This window comes from Typha angustifolia, chromosome 2 (assembly GCF_048772165.1).
Source record: "Typha angustifolia cultivar Huaian chromosome 2, ASM4877216v1, whole genome shotgun sequence".
NCBI lineage: Eukaryota > Viridiplantae > Streptophyta > Magnoliopsida > Poales > Typhaceae > Typha > Typha angustifolia.
The window spans coordinates 6,244,512-6,267,178 of NC_133240.1; the positions used below are offsets into that span (position 1 = coordinate 6,244,512).

Sequence of the window (22,667 nt, forward strand, 5' to 3'; positions counted from 1 at the left end):
ATTGGGAAATATCCCTGAAATCAGAGCAAATTCATGGAATTGCGTCTGCACCCTGTCAATTTCAAAATTAACACAAGATTTCTTGGACTCTGATAGGAAAATCCTCAGAGACAGTGGTCATCCACATTGCTAAGAGTGTCTTTACCCCTTAGAGCCCTTGTGGCCAATCTGTCCAGTCTTTGATAACTTCAAAGAAAGAGTTTTTGAATTTCAAGGGATAATATATATATGAATAAGGGATTCTACATGGATATACACAAAAACGTGCAATTGTAAGAAGAAAAAAATAAGATAACAAACTAATAAATAGTACTGGGACAATTACTTGCCACGTTAAGGAGTACATTAGATCAGTAGCTGTTTGATCCAAAACTTACAGAACTGCAGCCCAGACTTATTAGCATTGATTTGTTCAGCAATTTTTACTTGTATGATAGGGGGCCAGATCTTGACACTGCGAATCTCGGCAAAGGGCTAGGTCCATGGCCTACAGAACTTGATCCATCGACAAACTTTACTTTCCGGCTAGAACTGTACTCTAGCGGTCCAGACCCTCTCATACTACGCATTTGCTTCTCACTGGCCTTTAACCTTGTACTATCCCCATCATAACCTTCCTCATGCTGGTGTGTCGACGAGCTATAGTTACCTGAGTCATACGGGTTATACTGAGGCGTCAAATCACCTCTGTTCTGCCTGATTGCAGGAGACGCATGAGCAAGAGATATAAAGGGTGATTGCCTTGGTGACGGTGCCAGTAGGTCTGTGATCATCGATGAAGAACTTCCATAGTGCTGACGATGTATTGAGCGAAGAATAGTATAAGGTACATGAACTTCAAGGGTACTTCTTGGGAGGTAGGGGGAGAGTTCACAGAGCTGGTCCAGGAATATCAGCTTGGGAATTATATATGCTCTACATTTAAGATGAGAAAAATATTTATCAGAAAAAGCACAACCCCAAGTAAAATTTCACTAAAACATACTAGTAATTGTCAGAACCAACTCCGAGAGAAGCCATTGAGAGAAAATGATATATTTGGCTATGGTAGCTCTTTAAATTAGAGGTCATTCAGAAAAAACAACAAATAATAGATAGTGAAAATAATATGCCAAATCAATTGAATCACAGTTATCTGTCCTTGCATGCATTTCCTGTGACCATCACTATATGTGTGGAAGTCCCATCTAACTTGTTGTCATAGCAATAGAGGTTTTCTGCTTAGTGTACCATAGAGAAGCTCTATAATATGTTAACCATGCGGCTGCTCTGTTCAAAATCTTCCAGGAACATTTCTCTCACACAAGAACAAGATTACTTCGAATGTTTGAAATAATTTAGCTTTCAGAATTTTCAACTTTATGTTTCCAACACATAACCAACATAAATAACTAGGTCAAGTTAGGAAGTCCAAAAGAAGTAAATAGAGATTAGTAGTGCATGAGAATAATACTCTGAGACGATCATCTTTTGCAGAAATGACTAAACAACAATAATTGTTGTTGTTGAAGAAAGACTTTGGCAACATTTCTACTTGGATACTAGAGTACTAGTAGAAAAGAAAACTTTACCTGCTGCTGTCATTCCATGAATCCAGTACAATCCCTGCAGAACATTTAACATAAATTTGCATGGCAGACTTTATGTTTGCTACAACTGAGACACGACTCAGCGTTTCAGATTCTTGCATCTCACTAGCATGCCCATTTGAAAGCGACTGCCTATGTTGTTCCTTTTCCATTTTAATATACTCACTTGCTCCAATAACGGCACTGATACACCTGCAAAAGACAAATAGTTGTGAACCGATGTTGGCAGCACATGTCCAGAATCAATCCTACATTCACCAGAGCTGTGGTGGCTTCTAAAATATGAGGATCAAGAAATGAGGCCATATGTAAGTCTTTGATGATTAAAAATGGTCCATATAAAGGAAGTGCAAATCAATTGGAAGTTTAACAATTTCATTGTGGATGCTGCTCTAAATAGCATGGTTCCAAGTTTCAACCGATCCCGAGTGGGATCGGCCAAAATGGATCAGGAGCCGAAATCAATCTAGCGACCAGTTTCGGCCAGGTATCGGCCAATCCCACCTAATACGGGCTCTCTCTCTCTCTCTCTAATTTTTTTATTTCTTCTCTCTCTGTTGCCCCATCTCTCATTTCTCTCTCTACTCTCTCTAGCCTCTCTCTCACTTTTTCTTCCTCTCTTTCCTCCAATCTTGCTCCCTCTTTTTCTGTCTGTCTCTCTCTTTAAATCTCTGTTACTGCAGCAGAAAATATGTTGCAGTAATAGAGAGTTGGATAGAGAGACGAGAGAGAGGGAGGAAGAGATTGAGAGGGAGTGGCAGAGAGACGAAGAGGGAGAGAGGGAAAGAGAAGGGAGAAAATAAATGAAAAGGAAAATGAGAGACAAAAATTGCCTTGCAACAATAAGAGAGAGAGGAAGAGAGAGAGAGAAAGAGGGAGGGAGTGAGAAGAAATGAAAAAAAAAACTAGAAAAATAAAATTTGCCTTGTAGCAGTAAAAGAAGGGAGAAAAAGAAAAGGGAGAGAGAAGTAGAATTTTTTTCTTTGCCTTGGTAGTAATAGAGAGAACAAAAGAGAGGGAAAGAGAAGGGAGCTCAATTTTTATCAAAATCTTGAGTAAATTTATGCATTTTTTAGTTTTTAAGCTTCCTTCTTGAGTATTTATAATTTTCTTATTTTCTTGTCATTTTTCTAAATTTTTAAATTTTTCTGTATTTTTAAATGATATTTAGAATTTTACGTAATTAAAAAATAGTCCGATTCAAACAGGTAATCAATACAACCGATATACATCATTTTTTCGAATGGCCAATCCTGATGCCGATATCGAGTTTTGAAACCTTGTTAAATATATTTGACTTTTGTAAAAAAATCATAAATATTTGTAGTAGTTGACAAACGATGTTTATGAATTTGTATCTGCTAAGTTGATATGAGAGATATCAAAACCTATCTGCTAAGTGTTATTAGCAAACTAATTGTCATCAATAGGGGACTTGCCTGAGACAATTTTACTATGAGTATCCATCGTTTTGTCATTTGGTTCATTAGACGCAAAAGCATAGCGTCCCATGACAATATTATTAACCATTAAAAACCCGATACCTTCAAAGTGTACAAATCCTTTGTCTCGACATCATTGACATCTCGTGTCATCTAGAAAGTCAAAAAAACATTTGTATTACTATGTTTGATAAACACCTTTGTTGTGTGGTTTCAAAGGTTGAGCAAATCAAATTTACAAGGATTATGTAAAAGAAAATCCCAACTCTTACTTATTTAAACAAGGATTAATTAATATATTAATGAAACAAACCCTACAAACTATTTGCCCACAAAAGAAGCAAGTCCAACACTTTTCGACATTCAAAGAGATCTTGATCTTTCAATAATTTCAGAAAAATTGCAGCACAATAAGTTTAAACTAATCAACCTTCTAAATTCTATATTAATGAACTTCAGTGGTGGCTAATAAGAAACAAGACAATATATGAAACATAGCGATGTAAACAACAGGAAGAATTAAGGTTAGTCAGCTCAAAGATGAATTTCAAGCTATTAAATTTTACCTTGCTAAGCAGTGTAAGTTGTTGTTGAATCCTCCAATATTGACATTATAAATAGTCATACTCCACATATTAGACACCATAAATGAAGCACAAAGATATGGAAGCAAGTTCCAAGAATTATCATTTGCAGCACCTGCTTCTACCATAATGGAATATATCCACTCTGTGTCATGCTCACCACCTACGCCAATACTGCTAATAACCCTTCTCAACCTCATAATTTCATCCTTGTCGGGTATCTCATCTGGCAACTGCTTAGCTACCCCATGTAGTAGTGAATAAATCAGCGGTGCTTTTTCTTCTAGAACTGATCCAACAGCCTCTACTAGCAATTTGCGGAAAGCTATTGCCTGCCCTGCTTGAATACAAAAACTAACCAGCGTTTCCAAATCAATAATTTGCTTTAAGTTTGCTTCTCTTTCGATCCGATCACCAGAATTTACACTACCAGAAAGGCTCTCTAAGGCTTCACGGTTTGATCGCAATGTTGTGTCAACGCAATTTAATAGTGCAGCTGTGTGTTCTCTAAGCATCTTGTCAATTCGATCAAATCCGTAACCACCAAAAAGACGAACAAGGGCTTTCAATTCTCTTACATCAGTAAACGACTCTGCTGAATATCCGCCAATAGTTTCTGCGCTCTTAAAGCAATTCCCAGCTGTCACAAAAATGACTCCCGCACCAGATATATCCTTAACAATGTTCTCAAGATACCAGTTGCTGATAATCTCTATGGCAGATCCTGTTTGCGTCTCTGCAGGTTTTTCAGAAACCTGTAAGTAGGAAGATGTCCCACTGAAGCTCTCTGATAATAGAACTTCTCGAATGCCTTGAGTTAGGTCCATACTAATGTGCTGCTCGGCTAGATGGATGATGCTTATGTGTCTTCGTAAGAGTGATTCTATGATGGATGGACGCTGGAGGCAGCTATCAGTTCTCAATATTGCATTTAGTCTTCTCCTGAAGTTTCCGAGGATGCAATCTCTCATGTACTGTCGAAAAGAGCACAACGAAAGCAGTTAAAAAATACCTTTAAATCACACTCAGTATCAAAAAGTAAGTGAGAAGGAACTTTACAAAAGAAGACACATTAACATGTAATCTAGACCGCAGGCTATAACCAAGGAGAGCATATTGATTTTCCTGTAGAGAAATGTCTCGATGAGGAGAATTCGAGATTTCACATTTCAATGGAAAATACTCCTTTCCATCTCCAAGCTTCGCAACTCAGAGAAGCATTCACAAAAGAGAACAAAAACAGACCCGTAAAATCTTCTGGACCCAAAAAAGCTCCATTAGAAGCTGTTTTTGCCTGGCATGTTTTCATTTCATGTAAGTGCAATGTAGTAACTGCTGACCGGAGATGTGTTTTCATAGATGTTCTAGACTTATCATGGGTTTTTGGCCTTCTAGACCCTTGGTCCAACCAAATATTCAGTCATATATATTTCCAATTTGCATTATCAGCCGCCTTTACCCTACATTACTGCAATATATAACTTGTCACAATTTAGTATCTTTATAACACAAGCAGATCATCCATCTAAACATCCTAATAACAGCTATAGTGATGTACACTTTTTGTCTTCCAGATTGCCCACAGCATATTTTTCGGATGCAATCCCACAGCCATACCTCTAATCCAGGAGGCAACCCATGTGATGATATGTCACAACATGCCATCTGTAGGCTAGCATGGAGTGCCACAGGAACAGGAATCCTTGACGACATAGACAAACATAAAATCTAAAAACTCAGCGAGGTCTTTTCACCCATACAGAAGCATGAGTAATTGTGCTATCTATCTATTGATATCTGGAGATGCCATATGTGAAAGAAAAATACAGAGACCAGGTACGAACCTCACGTAGAACAAAAACATGGTTCAGCACACATATAGGTTCCATGTCATTTAGAACAGAGCATAGATTTGTCAGTCTCTGCATGGCGGCTTCTAACCTGTCTTTAGGATAATTATAAACTTTCTCCAAGTTGTAAAATCAAGAAATATTGAGTCAAAATGAATTGACTTACATTTTGACAGAATTACAATTTTCAGGGTAGCTCTCATGTCCTGGTGCTACCAAACCGGAGATTACTTTTGTTTTCATTGCATTGTTCAAACGAATAGCTGCTTGCTCTGGAAGAAGCTGAAAAAAATTCAGTATGGTGAGTTCTACATTGAGAAATATCTTCCTCGGAATACCTAGCAGAATGTAGATATGTGCACACCTGCATTTCTAATGAGCCAAATCCACCTTCTGAATCTAGAATATTTATCAAACCTTCCAATCCACCCATGATGGATTCAATGAGAGATTCTACATATAATATGGCATCTCTACCTACTTTATTCACCTGCATTTGCAATAAAGGAAGGGTCAACATTTTACAACTTCCAAGCAGCTTATGTGTAAGGAAAGCATATTCTCAAAGTAAAACATAAAGAAGGAAGCAACAGGCCAAAGTTACAATGCTGTAAGTTCTTTTGTATTAGTCACTTCTATCTCTCTTTGCAGATTACATGTTTTCTGCATTGCTAATTGTCACCCACAAATAGGAATAATTAATGATCCTTGATAAAGTACATCTCTTTGTTGCTATCCATCCTTCATACAAGTAACCCATACACTGCTTTTGTACTTGTTTTCATGCAAAGCAAAGTTCTTGGAGTTCATAAATTAATCACGCCTAGAATAAACATATATGTTACAATAGTTTGAAATTTACTACCAACTCATAACCTAATTTAACTTGTAGGCTACACAAGGATTGCAATGCCAATTGGCACGGTTGATACATATAGTACCAGTAAATAATAAGTATCTATATAGAGAGAGTATCAATACTCATAGATATATCACTTTCTATAATAAACTGCATGTGCTAAACTAATATTTAATGACAAAGACTTAATTTAGCTCCTAAAACCTATTTCAAGGCCCTAAAAAAGTTCAAAATTTATTTTATTGGCATATTAAGGTCATGCAATGTGCTACTGATACCGGCTTGACATGGTACATGCCATGACACGTCGTGCCAAGAGAAAATCAGCACAATTCATACCCCTCTAGCACATCAATCATTGAAGGTAGCTGTTATATGTTGTCTTTTCATTTATTATTCTTAAGACATAAGATTAGGCAATTATCCACAGAGTTCATCTGATAGACCACATGTCTCTATATGCACCAGCCTAACATACATACATTAGATGGTACTTTGGCAGTCTACGTATTGCTGCTGTCTTTTAAAATCTTGTCTACCATCTATTGCATAAGGACATAATTATTCTTGATGTTGCAACCATGTAGTAGTTATTACTTTTTAGCTTTCAAAAACTTGTGTAATGTAAAAACTAATACCTCTTCTGGAACGATTGCAGAGGCACATTCGGGAAAACAACTAGCTACTCCAAGCCATGCACAACAATGTTGTGGACGTCCTTCCGGACCAAACATTGTGTTGCGGAAAACCTGTTAGGATCAATTATTGGCATAGGGACAACAATTGACACAAAAATCTGGTACATGTTTTGGAAGAGAAGGCATTTAAAATATTAATATGTTGCGATCTAGCAACAATTGAACAAATGCTTACAGCTGTAAGATGTTGATGATAAAAATATAGCTTTTTGAGGCTTCCATGCTTTGACAGTTGACTCTCAAGTTCATCCACACATCTAGTAGATAAATACATTATAGTGAGCGGACCAAAAGGAAATATACACAAACTCTATGTGAAGCAAATATGTCAGAAAATTAACCATGAAAAAGTCAAACCACAGTGAATAATTATTTACATGTCATCTTTGATGTGGATAAATAAACAAAAATATCAAAATTTTCGCAGTCTTGTAGTAAAACTAATATATCATGATGCTACAGATTGTTAGGTAGCAAATAAAAGCATAAGATGTCTGTTGAAGCATGCCTTTGATATATCTTGTAGTAAAACTAATATATCATAAGCTACAAGATCGATAAAAAACTTATCTACTGTCATCCTTGATATGGTTTAGTCTAGGATATAAGTAGCTACTACAATGTATAAGTAGCTACTACAATGCCATTTATCAAGGGTCCATCGTCCCTTGGCTACATTTGTCTACCAATGTGCAGGTGCTATCACCTGATGCATATGTACACTATGTAGCCCTTCAACTGCAGACATTCTGCAACTTCCTCTTAAAACATCTGATATAGCTTTGGTGTCATCTGAAAGAGTTTCACAGCAAGCCCCTCCTGTTTGGTTATTTTAATCATTATAATTTTAGCTGCTTTTTGGTAACAGCTCTGTAAGGTTGGCATCAGCTTGATAACCAAATAAAGTATATTAGTATAACGTGTTGAGTTTTATACACTCTCAACCTTGAGCTGTTCTCTGGGTAAACCTAAATCGGCAGGGAATTATCTATATGCAGGTCCATATGCATTTCTTATTTATTGACACTTCAAGTTCATAAACATGCTTATATGGATTGTAGCAGTGGCACCAATATACAAATGTTAATTAAAGTATTTATTTGTTAGTGACTTTCCAGACATTATTAATTAAAAGCAGAGAAAATTATCTGCGGTCAGCTGTTTCTTAGAAGTTAGAATGGTAATACTTCTAAAGATGATGGGTCGTCAGTAGACATTTTAGAACAGTCAGCCCTTCAGTTTGCTCGCATGGCCTGAAAGGAAAATGCAAAGAAGTTTTAGGCTTATATTCACTGATCATTGCTCATCAGCATGTCTTAGCATTAGCAAGCTAATTTTCAAGCTTATAATAATTACAATTTACCCCCGGGTAAGACCTAGAATCAAGGTACCCCCTTGAATTTGAATCTTGCACTTAACCACCCTGAGGTCCTAACCAGTAAGCAAGTGTTAGAATTTCTGTCTAACTTAACAAAGCTGACATATTTTCCCTTAAGAAGATTGAATTAATGGCAAAATGCCCTTTTCACTATTAAAGCATCTACAAAGAAGACGATGGCCTTTTGTGCAACAAAACAAAATTTCACGATTCACATGGGACCTTGATTTTGGGCCTAACAGCAGGGGATATATTGCATTTAACTCTTGAAACTAGTGAAGCTCATTAATCCCCCTCCAATTATGAATATCGTTGTTTGGTTACATTCAGCTAATGTACAAATCATGGATCCAAGTTTTAGCCGATCCCACTCCAAATTGGGGTTGGCACCGATAAATGGCTGAAACCAGTCCAAGTATCAGCCAGATCGCCGATACCCGATACGGGCTCTCCCTCTCATCTCTCTAATTTCTTTATTTCCCTCTCCCATGCCACATCTCTCTCATCTCTCTACTAGGGGTGGCAACTCTTTACCCGACCTGATAACTTGATACAATAACCCGGATCTTAATTGGGTTCGGCTCGTAAATTGAGTCATGTTCGGGTTTATATAATTGACCCGTTTGACCTATTTAAGTACACAAGTAACTAAAGTTTAACACTTAAATCATTCACTCAATCACCTTCTCGTTCTCTCCACTTTCCAGCACAGACGCAGCCGCCTCATCTCACCAAAACAGCAAAAAAAATTTCACCACGCCTCCTCTCCAATCTCTCTGACTACCGTTTGCCGCCTCCCGCTTAGTCTCCACCTATTTTCTGCCCCGAGAGTTCATCGGTGTCCGTCCGCAATGCCCCCGCATCTCCTCTCTCTCTCTCCAAATCTCTCCAACCGCCTCCATCCGCGGTGCCTCCCGGCTCCCACCTTCATCTCCGTTCGGGTGCCTCCCACCTCTTCTCTCTCTGAATCTCTCCAACCCCCTCACCCTCGTCGGATCTCTTCCCTATCTACCCTAACCCTCACCGTCGCTACTGTCCTTCACCGTAGCTGCTGCCCACCGCCTTCACTGTCGATGTGGCTTTTGCTAAGGTAACATATAGGTGAGTTAAGGGTGCCTCCGCGCCTCCTCTCTCTCCAAATCTCTCCAACCACCTCCGCCCACGGTGCCTCCCGGCTCCCACCTCCATCTCCACCTCTGTCCGGGTGCCTCCCACCTCCTCTCTCTCCTCTCTCTCCAACCCCCTCACCCTCGTTGAATCTCGTCCCTATCTGCCCTAACCCTCACTGCCACTACTTGCCACCTTCACACCGTTGCTGTTTCAGCTAATTTTTAGTTTTTCGATGCAGTTTTAACTCATTTTTTTAACAGTGTATTTTGAGTTGTATAAGTTTTGATGTTGTAATCCTGAAAACCTCAAGAGATGGACATATATGTATTAGGATTGTAATTTTGATGTTGTATGGGTTTTGAGTTGAAAATAAGTTATTCTGTATGTATAATACACCATTTATATAGGATAAATAAGTAAATATTGATTTTTTTATAAATTTTATATTAAATGGATTAGATGGGTCGTATTAACGTGTCGGGTTAACATGACCTGTTTAAGTATACAGATTAGATGGATCGTGTTAGCATGTTGTGTTAACCCAACCTCTTTCTTAAACGAGTTAGGTGGGTCAGGTCGTGTTACCATTTATAATCGGATCGTGTTCGTGTTTACCAAATGCAACCCATTTATTAATAGAATCGTCCCCGTGTCAAGATAAAGTTGACCTAACTTGAACCCGCTTAACCCAACCGGATTGCCATCCCTACTCTCTACTCTCTCTCTCTGTCTCTCTCTCTAGCCTCCCTCTCTCCTTTTCTTCCTCTCTTTCCTCCAATCTTCCTCCCTCTCTTTTTGTCTCTCTTTTAATCTTTGTTATTGCAGCAAAAACCTGTTGCAATAATAGAGAGTTAGATAGAGAGACGAGAGAGAGAGTGGAGAGTGGAGAGTGGAGAGTGGAGAGTGAGAGAGGAAGGAAGAGATTGAGAGGGTGTAAGACTGAGAGAGAGGGGGGAAAGAGAAGGGAGAGAGAATAAATAAAAAAGAAAATGAGAGAAAATTTGAGGTTGATACTCATCGGATACTTCCATACCCTCTTCGTATCTATATCTAATATGATACTCATCGAATACTTTAAAATACATATTAAATATTTCTTTAGTTAAAAAGAAGTTAATGTTGCAGATACTTCTCAGATACTTATACTTTCCAAATTCCTATTGATGTGAATCAAATTGAAGGAGATCATTACCTTTTATTTCTTATCATATCCCAATGATTTGTCTTTGTGAAAAGATTGAATTCGCTTGTTTATTTTCTAACCTATATTAGGAAATCGCATTACAAAGATCAATTGCTTCCAACTAATAGATTGAATTTGTTCGTTTGTCTTACATCTTAGTTAGTACTATGCTATGTAATATATTGATTAATGGTAGTTCTTTTAGTGGATAAATTGAAGGTCTCCTTATATAAACTAGCATATGCAACAAAAATATATATAATTCCTCAATTTAGGAAATTTATGTATAAAAGTTAACTATATATATCCACGAGCTACATATCCTAAGCATATCATATCCTTGTTTTTTAAGATTTGTCATATCGGCATATATCTATATCGTATCCTATCATATCTTGTATCCTTATCCGTGCTTCATAGTAATAACTACCAAGAATAGCAACACTACAGTTTTAATTCTTACAATTGAATATCATAATCATCAAGACAATCAAAACAAGAATAAAAATATATTAATTTATAAACCTTGCATCACCTTGACCAATTATAGGCAGCATTTCCTTCTGATACCAAGCCTTCCTTTCCAGTGGATACTGTAGCCTTCTCAAGGTGTCTAATATTTATAGATGATCGTGAAGATGTGACAATCATTAAAATTGATAACCAGTGCTTACGCAGATCCTGCATATTAAATCAACAAAATAAAAGTAATAAGAAAGTACATAATTCTGTCAAAATTAAAATTTCTAGGTAAAATGGCTTGAAATGAATTAATTTTATCATGAGATGAATGACATGGGAACACTTGTGGTCATCTTGCAAACATGGTGATCAGGATAGTAGCAAAGAGGCAATTTGCCTATTGTTCATCATATTTTTAGATTTTGGGTACCAAGTACGTAGTACATACCAAATAGTCTATATTGCATAAGACAAAGAAACTATCTTTGCTTTCTTTCTCGATCATGTTTTTAACACTATGCTACAATAGTACCATAAAGGACGAGTCTCAAAATTTGAAGAGAACAGAGATAGCGAGAAGCAAGATTTTGAGGAAAATGCACTAAACACTCCATCACTCTACATGTTGTAACAATAACCCAATTACGCACTAAAAAGATAGTTACAAGATACATCTGATCCATGAATAATATCATAAAAGATAGATACAAACTTTTGACTGCTACTTGGTATAGGGAATGGGTCTGCAAAAGTATCTTAAGTGGCAAAATGCCTTCTTACGCTGAGTGGAAGTTGCTGCATTGCACAAACTATTAAAACAGATATTATTGCAGCAAATGAAAGTCAACCAGTTAACTAATTCAAATATGGGATAATAACTAAGAGAGCTTCAGCCAAAATAGATGTCTATGGAGAGGAGGAATCACAAAAGTTTGTATCTGATATGAAGGATATATGTACCTAGAATAAATTAAAGACTTCTCATTGCATGTACGATAGAACTGCACAACATATGTCCAGACAAATGCTGTCATTCTCGTTAAAGAAACAGGAAGACAAGGTTCTCTGGTGGATTTCCAGTTTCCCACACCAAGTTTGAAATTTGAAATCTTAAATTACCATATTTTTCCTATGCTTTCTAGACATCTGAGAGCATATCCAGAGACTTTACATGGACTTAATCTAGTTATTACTCACACTCCTTACCTGTTGTAGATCTCAGAGAAAGTATGGAAAGCAAACAACTTTGTAACTCATAGAAATGATATCACATCCTTTAAGTCTAAAGTAGCACATTAGACGAAATCTCTAATACAAGAGCAAATCTTTCTTACAGATAAATCACATGTAATAGCAGAAATACTTTCTCCTTGAGGCTTTGGAATGTTCTCTAGACAATGCACAACTTGCTGAAAGAGGCCCTTCAACGTGGCATCTAGGTCAAGAGCCACCATTCCTGGAGTACCGAGTAAGAAACGAATTCTTCCAGCACATGATGATAAGTATGAAAGTGCGTAACCTTTTATTGCTGCAAAGAAATAAGCAAGTGGTAAGCATGTACCTCCAAAAAAGTTTTTCTCTAGTCTAGTTTAAAGATCCTGTTTAGCTAGAATATTTGCAAAGGAAACTTATTAAACCAACTTTCAAATTTATACAGAAAAAAAAAAACATCCATTTAGAGCCGACCCAAAAGTTGACACTAAATTTAATTCCTACTGTGGTTGATACTTGATGACTAAAATCTGTTATCTTTCACAGTTCAAGAGACTTTTTAGATCACCTGGAAGGTAAAACTAGTTAGGCTTACACAGTTCCTCTGTTTTTCTAGGTGTTCATGCTGCAGATTAAGATGTACAAGACCAAGACTGCTCATTCAGCAGTACAAGATTGTGGATTAAATTCAGCCTACAAATGGGTTCAATTCTATTCACCACAATTGTTCTTCATCCATGCGAACATTCAATATCTCTCCGGTCTCACCGGTAAAAGAGGGGTAATATATCCATGCTGCCTTTCAAAAACAGGTCAACCTTTGGGTAAAAAGGACTAGGAAACAGCACAAGGAATGCTGAATAGCAGTTCAACATTTAGAAGCTTTCAGAATTAAAACATCCTTATCATTATCCAAGCCTTCTTTCACAACAAGCGAGGCCAGCTAGAGAGAAACACTCAAATTTGAGAAGGATCTTGCAAGAATTGACATTTAAAGACTGATTATCAACCTAACACCGACACTCTAGAAATGGTGCATAAATCCAAGATGGCAAAACAAGCACATGAGAGGCCCCACGATAAAATGTCAATAGCTAACAAACCATAAGGGTGGCCCACACACAAGGCTTCTTCCAACATAGGATCAGGGGGCAGCAAAACGTACCCATTTCTAGAGAGACTGTTGTAATGATGCATCAATGACCACATGGTGCATGGTAGCAAGCCATACTTTACACTATATGATGTCCTCTATCCTTTTTTTGCTTTTCTTTATTTGATGACCTCTATCCAGGAAATGAATATTGGATTATTTAAAATTTAAATTGTTAAATGGAAGAAACATAAGCTCCCTCAACCTGCTAAGTGGCTGCTGCAGTAATAGCACAATTGCCCGGTTTTCTGCAGGGAGGCTAAAACTTTCATCAGCCTCCAAATCTCTCCCTCAAATTTGGAGGTGGATGGCTACCTTCCCACCAAAGTCCCCCTCTCCTTTGGGAAGTTTTCTTTTCTCTCACTGTAACCTTCCTCTCCTCTCCTCTCCCCTCTTATATAGTTTTTCCCTTTTAATAAATATAAAAGACCGCCTTCACCCACTTTTCTCAGTAAAAAGAAACTACTTTTGAATGATAGTGCACTTACTTATGTATTAATCGACGATGGTTGAGCCAACCGGCACAGGGCGTGCCGGTCGGCACTTGCCGTGCTAGCGACGTATTGCACGTGGCACAAGAGGTGCCGCATGGCACCCTCCTAGCAGCGGTCTCGTCACCGTCATCGCCCATTGTTCGAGTGCCAGAGAGTTCCATCGACGAAAGCACCGTCGCATTCCATGCAGACGCCCAAGCCCTAAGAGGAAGAAGACCTTGAGCAGGTCGGGGCGAGTGAATAAAGAGACTTAAGTTACGGATCAACATGCAAATGACGAGCGACGATGGTGGGGAGCGGCGACGACGAGGTCTAAGAATAAAGGTGAGTAATCTTCCTCCTCTTTTTCTCTCCCTCTCTTGCAGCACGGCTGGCACATGTCGTGCATGCTGTGCTGACCATGGTATCAAATTGCCTTCAAATATTGACTATATAGTAGGTAACTTTTGGAACCGGAACCAGCTACAAATTAGAAATTCTTGGTTAATAAATCTTCTAAGTTCCATAAATGTGAAAACTGAAAAAAAAAAATTGAGAGAGAAGAGGGTGCACGTGCAACCCCCTCCCCTCTCCCTCTTCGGCATGCGACGAGACGGCTGCAGAATTCTCGCCGAATCCAAATCTAATTTAGATTTGGATTTTTACTCTATAAATTTAACCTTAGTTCTCTCTCTACTTAACCCCCCAACCTCCTTTCCATTTTTTTCTTCTCCTTCGTTTTCTCATTTCTCACCATCTAAGTCACGCCATGGAATCAGCCTTTCGAAGTGTTGTCGAAGCCATCAGAAAGGACCACGTGACTCCTTAGTAAGCCCTCTCCCACCCCCTCAAGTTTAATTTCAGTTTAATTAGTTAAAAATAAATACCTAATTTGTGAGATTTTAGCTTCGTCGGTGAATCACGCCGGCCGGCGGCTTCGGGTCGCTACCGCTCCACCACTGAAAACCTCTTATCATTGGCCTCGTGCCATGGACGTTCACCTTTGGAGCCCTCGTGGCTCCGATCGCCGTCAACCATGTAGTCAATTGTCTTTTGTAATTTCTTCTCCACCTCGTGAGTACGACGACTTCGCGAGAGCGTCGGGGAGCTTGAGGTGTGGCCGTTGAACTCACCGGCGAACACTCTCTATCTTCTCTTCCTCGCATCAATCGTGGGGAGGAATTTGGTTGGGCTCGGGTTTAACCTGAACCGACCATTTTTCTTATGTTTGCAGGTTCGGGTTCGGGTTTGGGTTCAGGTCTGGATTTCGGATCCAAAGACCCGACCCGAACTACTTAAATGGAAGGTGGGCTCCCAGTCCATTGCATTTTGGTTGGGCCTTAGCCCAGACCGATTGATTTATTAGTGTGGGTTGCGGGCCAGTAGCAGCCCAGCCCAATCCAATAGATAATTTAACCCATTTTAGTTTTTTTAGTTTTAAATTTTAGAAATTTTGATATTATTCAATTTAAAAATTTTATTGTTATTTATTATGGAAGGTAGTGACCTTTAGCACGTGAGCTAAAGATTAGAGATTTCAGTTGTCTTACCTAGACTCAGGTGAGTGGGTTCGCTCACATATTTATTTATATTATACTTCGTACCTTTGTCAGACCGTGTAATTTGCTATGTGCAAATTTATTTATTTCATTCTTATATGCAAATTTATTTATTATACTTTCTGTGTGCAATTAATCATTATACTCAGTGCATCGACATACCTTGTGCAAATTACAAATTTTAGTGAAAAGAAAAATAAAACTAGTATTGGTATGACTTAAAGAACAGTCCCAGTATAAGTCGCTTGCGGTTTTCCGTGGTGATTCAAGTTTATCTGAAAATTCAGAAAAAAATCATATATCAAATTACTGCGGTGACTTTCTTAAATGACTCTGGCGGGGTTAAGGAACAGGAATCAAAAACTTCCTGATATAACTCTAACCTCTCTCAAAGGTTAGTAGAAAAGACAGGGTGCGCTGATTACACAGTGACACCTCCTGATGACCCTAACTGAATCAACTATGAGAAAAAACCTTGAGCATTATCTCAAGATAACTTCTAATTAATGTGGATCCACAAGATATAGACCCATTGAAACAAATGACATTATAAACATCGGAAAGATATTAATATGTTGAAACTGAGTAAAGTTACAAGTTATGACTCTCTACCGTTATCATTGTCATTAAATTAAAAGCATGCCTGTTGAAAATTGTTATTTATATTGTTGAACTTGGGTTTTATTTAACACTATAAATTTTATAATTATTTGGTTGAGTGGATTCTACTCACTGAACTATAGTTGTTGGCTCATGGATTTTTCTTTTTCTCCTTTATTATTTCAGGTAAAGGTCAGCGTGGCGACTGAGCAAGATGCACCGAGACCCTATCTCTACTTAGAACCTTCCTATTTACCTTTTAGTTCTTTTGGTTTTATGTTTTAAATTAATTGTTAATTTAATTTTGTTTAGAGACATAGTAATGATGACATTTGTTTTATTTTCATTGCAATTAGTTTAAATTAAACAAAGCAAATCCTCTTTGTTTATTTATTCTTGCCATTGTACACTTAGGAAATATTAGTAACGCTTCGTATATCTTAAACGTATTGAGGTACATGGTCGGTCATGATTCCGATTTCGGATCGTGATAATAAAGGCATCCCAAGAATATCATGTGATACAACAGTATATAGATAAAATTACCAATGAGATGGAGTTAAGACAAATAAGTTCTGGTTTAAAGATAAAATACAAAATCTCCAGAGGTAAGCACTAGATACAAGATAGGAGGCATAACCTGCCCACTTTTCTTTAGTACATTATGATTACTCAGACTCTAAATAATCATGAAGGTTCACTAACCATTCTCTCAAAGCTCAAGTTGTGTCGAAAGGTAGTTCTAACATTTTATATTCTAGCCTTCTCCCTCAGCTTAAGACATTTTAATAGTCCAATGAAGTGGATATGAATTGAATGTGTAGAGACTTTATATTTTAAATGACAGAGACCTGGTGGGATTTGAATCTAACATGATGTTAGATAACCATCTTCTCTAAAAGTTCAATCTATTAGAGAAAGGTGGTTCTAATTTTTTATATTCTAACAACGGGAAATGTAATTACAGAAGGGGACTATCGGATTGATGCCATGAACATTATATAGCTTGTAGAGGACATCTTTCTAACTGCAATATATACCCTTGACATAGCCTCACATGCAAAAGACCCCCTCCATTAATGTTTTCCTTGCTTCTCCTTGTAGTTATATAAAACTCTAAGGTGAGAAGAGAACAGAAAATATGGCAAAAAGGTGTGTCTATGTTCAGAAGTAGGTTCAGCACCAACACTGCCACCTACAGCAGATGGGTTTCTCTGAAAGATGTGCAAACATGTTTCTGTAACCATCATCAATTACAAAGAAATTAACCACAAGATATTCAGACTAACCTGCAATATATTTTCGAACTAAACAGCAAAGTTTGTCCATTCCATCTAAAAGGAAACCAATAGTAGGATCTGCTGCATCCTGGAAAAAGTAAATCAGCAATTTCATATCGCAAAACCATAAAGCAGAATGCAGAAAAGAAAAGTAACTAGAGCTTACAATGTCAATTGGTTTCAACCGCATAGCTTTGGAATTTGATGATGCAATTCCAACATGTTGAAAGTACCAAACTATCTCACACTGAGCTAAAGCTAGTGCAGAAAAGACCATCTGTACATATCGCAGACAGAACCATTATAGATGATCAAAAATTGTAATTTAAAGAATATCAAAATATACACTGGCAAATTCACACAAATAAACAGGAAAATGGAGATCTGAATAAATAAGAATATCTTTTACATTTTAAAACCCCAATTCATAAGACATTGTAACTGATTCAGTCTTACTCCCTGTTTCAAGAAGTAAAATAGCTAATTTCAAAAGTGAGTAGAAAATTCAGCTTCTAAGGATTTACATAAGATATTAAAGGTCTCATAATAACTGGAATAGTTTGATGAGCATCCCTTGCATCAAGCCATCAAGTTGGATTAAACTGAAACTCCAATTATTAATTTACTGAAGCACATATCATACCTAATTTCCAGCATCAACTCATGCTGGATTCAAGCTATCACTTGACTCGTAGGTTCTCACAAAGATTTTAGTACATGGGATAAACATAGCCAGCAGGTAGTGCATTACCTGAATATTAGGTGCCAATAAACTAGGTTGATCAGCAAAAAATAAAACCATTCTTCCAATCTCTTGCTTTAATAGAATTCTCCTTTCACGATGTATGGCATCACAAGATATCAGCGCTTGTTCGTGCACTTCACTGCAACAAATAATCATCGTAGTCTTAACATGGCAATCCATTGGGCATGTAACCATTAAATAAGGAATCTCAATGTCAAACAGCCAAACAAGTGAAATTGGAAATGGTCAGGAGTAGCTAATGAGAAATAGTGTAAAGACTTGAGAAAGAAGAGCAAGATGAACAGATATGATGCAATACTATGAAATAGAAGCTACTGGCTGGAAGAGACACAAGTTAACTACACTTCTCACTGAAGACCCTCCTCCAATGCACACAATAACACATGATCCGCACCTGCTTGGTGTGAAGCAAGCTCAAGTCCTTTATAGCTAACCTGTCGTGAAAAGGCCAGTCTAGATTATCCAAAAATCTTGCTGAAGGAGTAGGTGGCATTTTCTGGTAAGCATCTCCATAAATCACATGTAGCAGAGAATGGGAACTTACAAATGTATACATGCATTAGTAAACACATCGCAATCAAGTTGAGTTTCGACATCATCATACTGCTTTTAGTTTTCACAGAGCACAACTTGTTATGTTCCACTGATTAGAAACCTCGCGTGAGGATTATTCTCCTCATGCCTCAAGGGAAAGGTCTCAGAAGCATAATAAGGCTCACAGATGAGGTTATATATTGTATCAAGAAGTGATTCTAAAGTAACCTATCGCAACTTGTTTAAGCCTTACACCAGAGCCATAGATGCTGAAATAATATGTAATATATTTTCAAAAGGTCATGAGATGCAACATGACTTGATGGAAAAACATAATGAATCAGCATAAAAAACAAATTATCTTGTGCAACACGTATAATAGCCATGCATGTTTAATTAAAAATATTCGTAGCTATCAACAAGACCAACATTTATCTGAATTAGCTGAATAGATTAATGAAAAAAGTGGTTTCAAATAATAAGTATAATGTTTCCGAACAACAAGAATATTTTATCATCAATTATCTCAAAGGTGTCTACATCTATGATTACTGCAATATCTCAGGGAACAATCAACCAATAGTCTAGCACCAAAAATAACTTAGGGGCAGTAGCCCAGTTAAATGACTTGTACTTAGAGTCACCTTAGTGTGGCACTTGCTGGGTAGGAGTGTCAAAATAAACGAGCAACTCAGGGTCAGCTTAAATATAATATTTATTATTATTATATATATTAATATATATTATATATAAATATATTTATAACCATTGATCTTTGATCCAATGGCTACTATTATCCTATCTCTATCTAACCCTAACCTAAAATCTAATAAAAATTTCTCTAACAAGCCCACCTCCTCCTTTTCCTTCATTGACAAATCACGGCCACCTCTTTCTCTTCCTTCAGCCGCCTCCTCATTCGGTAAGCCATCGTCCCCACTGCCTCCTCCTCCTCCTCTAATCAAGCTCAGGCTCGGTCTGGCTCAGCTAGAATTGAGCTGAGCAAAGCCAAAACATCAAAGTAGGGTTGGAAATTAATTTTGAGCCAAGCCTGAGCTAGAGCTAGCTCACCCCGGCTCGGCTCATTTACACCCATACTTCTGGGTTCCTCAACAGGGAGATCTGGTTATGGTCACTTAGTGCACCAAGTTCTTTCAAATAGTTAAGAAACTATCACTGGTTTCTCCAAATCTGCTCACTAGCTTGCTAAATTAACTCCAAATATGGGAGTATGTTCCTTCTCCCTTCAGTCAATCCAAATAAGTTCACCCTAAGAGCATTCCATCACAACCCATGAAGACCAGGGAAATCATTCCTCCGTGCAGCCAACTCTTGCAAGCTAGAGAAGATTTGACAGTTCAAAGCTTTAACCATATAGGCATACCAATGGTCATGATACTTCAGAATACTGAGTTTAAGATAATGCTATTAAGTCATCTTGGGAGAGATATGCATGACATGAAACTGCAGAACATGCTTCCAAATAATTTATGGAATATCTACAGACAAGTTTCTAGTTCATTGCTCAAAGGAACGATGTCACAGCTCAACTTCTTTCTAATAAGAAACAGGTCATCAATGTCTAATGCCAGCATGTCCCAGCAAAGTAATTTATAATTTAGTATATCTTTCTAATAAGATACTGAAATTACAGACTCATAATCAGAAAATCAACTATCTTAAAAGATGATCACAGCAAATAAATGCATATTAATACAGTTGATCAACATACCTTAACATTTTCTCAACCTGCTTTGCAACATTATACTCAAGATCTGCTTCCTTTTGTTTAGCACGTCCTGATTTGGCCAACTTCTTTGATTCTAAGACCCTTGGAAGAACATAAAGCTGATAATCTTCATGAAGTAGCTCGTACTACATAACCAATTATAGAAAACATCATCAGCATTAGAAAACAAAGAACAACTTTAGAGTTTAGGCATCAGAAAAGAATAGTTAATTACCTCATCTCTAAATAATGGGAGAATTAAATGCTCCTTCAATACAACCTAGAAATAAGAACATTATACATAATGAGAAAAGGAGAAGAAGAAGAACCAAGTACCATCACGAAGGAAATAATTACCAGGATGGTTGCAAAAATGCGAAGGAACATCTATAATACTGAAAGAAAAGCTACCACACATCAATCATCTAAGAAGACAAACAGTGTGCAATCAATCAAATTAGAGTATAGAGACAATTAAACAAATGAAGAAAGGATGTCCATGGTAATATATATAAATTGGCTATAGATTTTATATTCACTTAAATTACACATTCAATTAGTTCTGCAACTATAGGATGGATGTAAACCAGGAAATGGAAAGCATCTGAAATGTGTAAGTGCTAAGGCAACAAAAAAGAAATGCTCACAAGGCACAGGTAGTGAACCAATGACAAAGACCTTCACCCCATCTCTCTCAAATATTGCGGGCCCTTGATAGGAAGCATCCATGTATGCCTTAATAGTATTCTGGTATTACTTATCAATGTATATGTTAAACATTATATAGTACAACATGCAACTAGGAGGGTCATTGGCACTTAGCACAAACCATACAACTATTTTGGTATAGATAATGGGATCTTATATTAACAGCCGACCTTTTCTATCAAAAGAGCATTAATGCTCAATATTCTAGCACTTCATCACTATAGAAGTATAGATCATACAAGAATATAGTGAAAGGATGACGAAATGATAATCCGCAATAGGAGCTAACATTCAAGGTAAGACGCATGTAGTTCTTAAGTGTGTTCTACAGCTGAAGGAGTAGGATGATCAAAAGTCATCTGTCTACACTTAAAACAAATTTCCAGCTCTTTCTAAAAAACATTAAGGTTAACTTTGATCTAATCTCCAATTTAATAGTATGATAAAATGATTCTGAGAAGCTAACTCAGCCCTACAAATACTAAACTGGTGATTACGTGTTCTATTCACCAAAGTATCCTATCATGCAAAATACTAATACATGAAAAATCAGAATAAGGTTACGGAGATTGTAATAACCAGAAATTTAACCAAAAAAAAAAAATTAGCCCAATGTTTCTCTTCCTTCTCCCACTCAGTGCCGCTTTGATCAAGATAATCTCACCGATAATGTTGGGGTGAAGGAACGTGTTAAACCTACTCCTCCAGTCTATAAGCCCTTCTTTGCACTAGGTTCAAGGAGGGTCCTAAACTTGGTCAAGGACCCCTAGCCAAGTTCAATAGCCAAACATCTTATTATCTTTTTTATTCCTAACCAAGTGTATTCCCCCAATAAATAAAATAAAAATAAAATCTAAGTTCTAATATAAATTTAAATTAATTCTAATTTTACCCTTAACATGATTTAAATCTATTACTTTTATCATTACAGTCTAAGGTTAATTTTCTCCATTAATTTTATATATCATTTATTTTCCTACAAAACTAATACTATTTTCACTTTTTTACATCACATCAAAAGTAATAATTACACTTTAGCCTGGTTCACAACCAAACACCATATTTTCTTTGTCTAGTTTAAGGTACCTAAATCAAGACTAAAAAATAGGATCAGCTAATCAAGTTTGGAGCTTAGCCTCAAACTAAACACAGCCTAAAAGCCCCCCATCTCTCCTCTCCACCTCTATACAGTATCTCTCTCTCTCTCTATTCTCCTACTTTCTTCTCCTTCATCATCTCTCACTAAGGTGTGCATTGTCAAATCCAATCATCAAAGCGTCACCAAAGCAAATAGAGACTACCTTGAGATTCGCAAGTGAGTCCTCTTCAACCTCCTACAGTTATGGGTGAAAACGGGTCGGATTAACTCCAACTCAACCCACTATCTAACTCGATTCGAATCAAATTAGGATAAAAAATTTCTATCTGATTCGGATACGGATAGAAATTTAATTAAAAATCAAATACGGATTCGGAAACGGGTTGGATATAATTTTCG

At 37.2% G+C, this 22,667-nt stretch overlaps 1 protein-coding gene across 1 annotated transcript in view; it reads right to left on the reverse strand.

The window, feature by feature from the left end:
- Nucleotides 1-159: 159 nt before the first annotated feature.
- Nucleotides 160-22,667, reverse strand: part of LOC140777623 (probable protein NAP1) — a 31,896-nt gene continuing 9,388 nt past the window's right edge. Inside the window, exons 10-24 of the mRNA XM_073121855.1 lie at nt 20,697-20,741; nt 20,465-20,607; nt 18,184-18,316; nt 17,599-17,709; nt 17,442-17,520; nt 12,490-12,683; nt 11,229-11,374; nt 7,198-7,279; nt 6,963-7,073; nt 5,830-5,955; nt 5,632-5,747; nt 5,460-5,556; nt 3,598-4,589; nt 1,572-1,781; nt 160-915 (exon numbers count right to left, since the gene is read on the reverse strand). Coding sequence (XP_072977956.1) covers nt 423-915; nt 1,572-1,781; nt 3,598-4,589; nt 5,460-5,556; nt 5,632-5,747; nt 5,830-5,955; nt 6,963-7,073; nt 7,198-7,279; nt 11,229-11,374; nt 12,490-12,683; nt 17,442-17,520; nt 17,599-17,709; nt 18,184-18,316; nt 20,465-20,607; nt 20,697-20,741 — 3,078 coding nt within the window. The 3' untranslated portion in view covers nt 160-422. The remainder of the gene's footprint in view (nt 916-1,571; nt 1,782-3,597; nt 4,590-5,459; nt 5,557-5,631; nt 5,748-5,829; nt 5,956-6,962; nt 7,074-7,197; nt 7,280-11,228; nt 11,375-12,489; nt 12,684-17,441; nt 17,521-17,598; nt 17,710-18,183; nt 18,317-20,464; nt 20,608-20,696; nt 20,742-22,667) is intronic.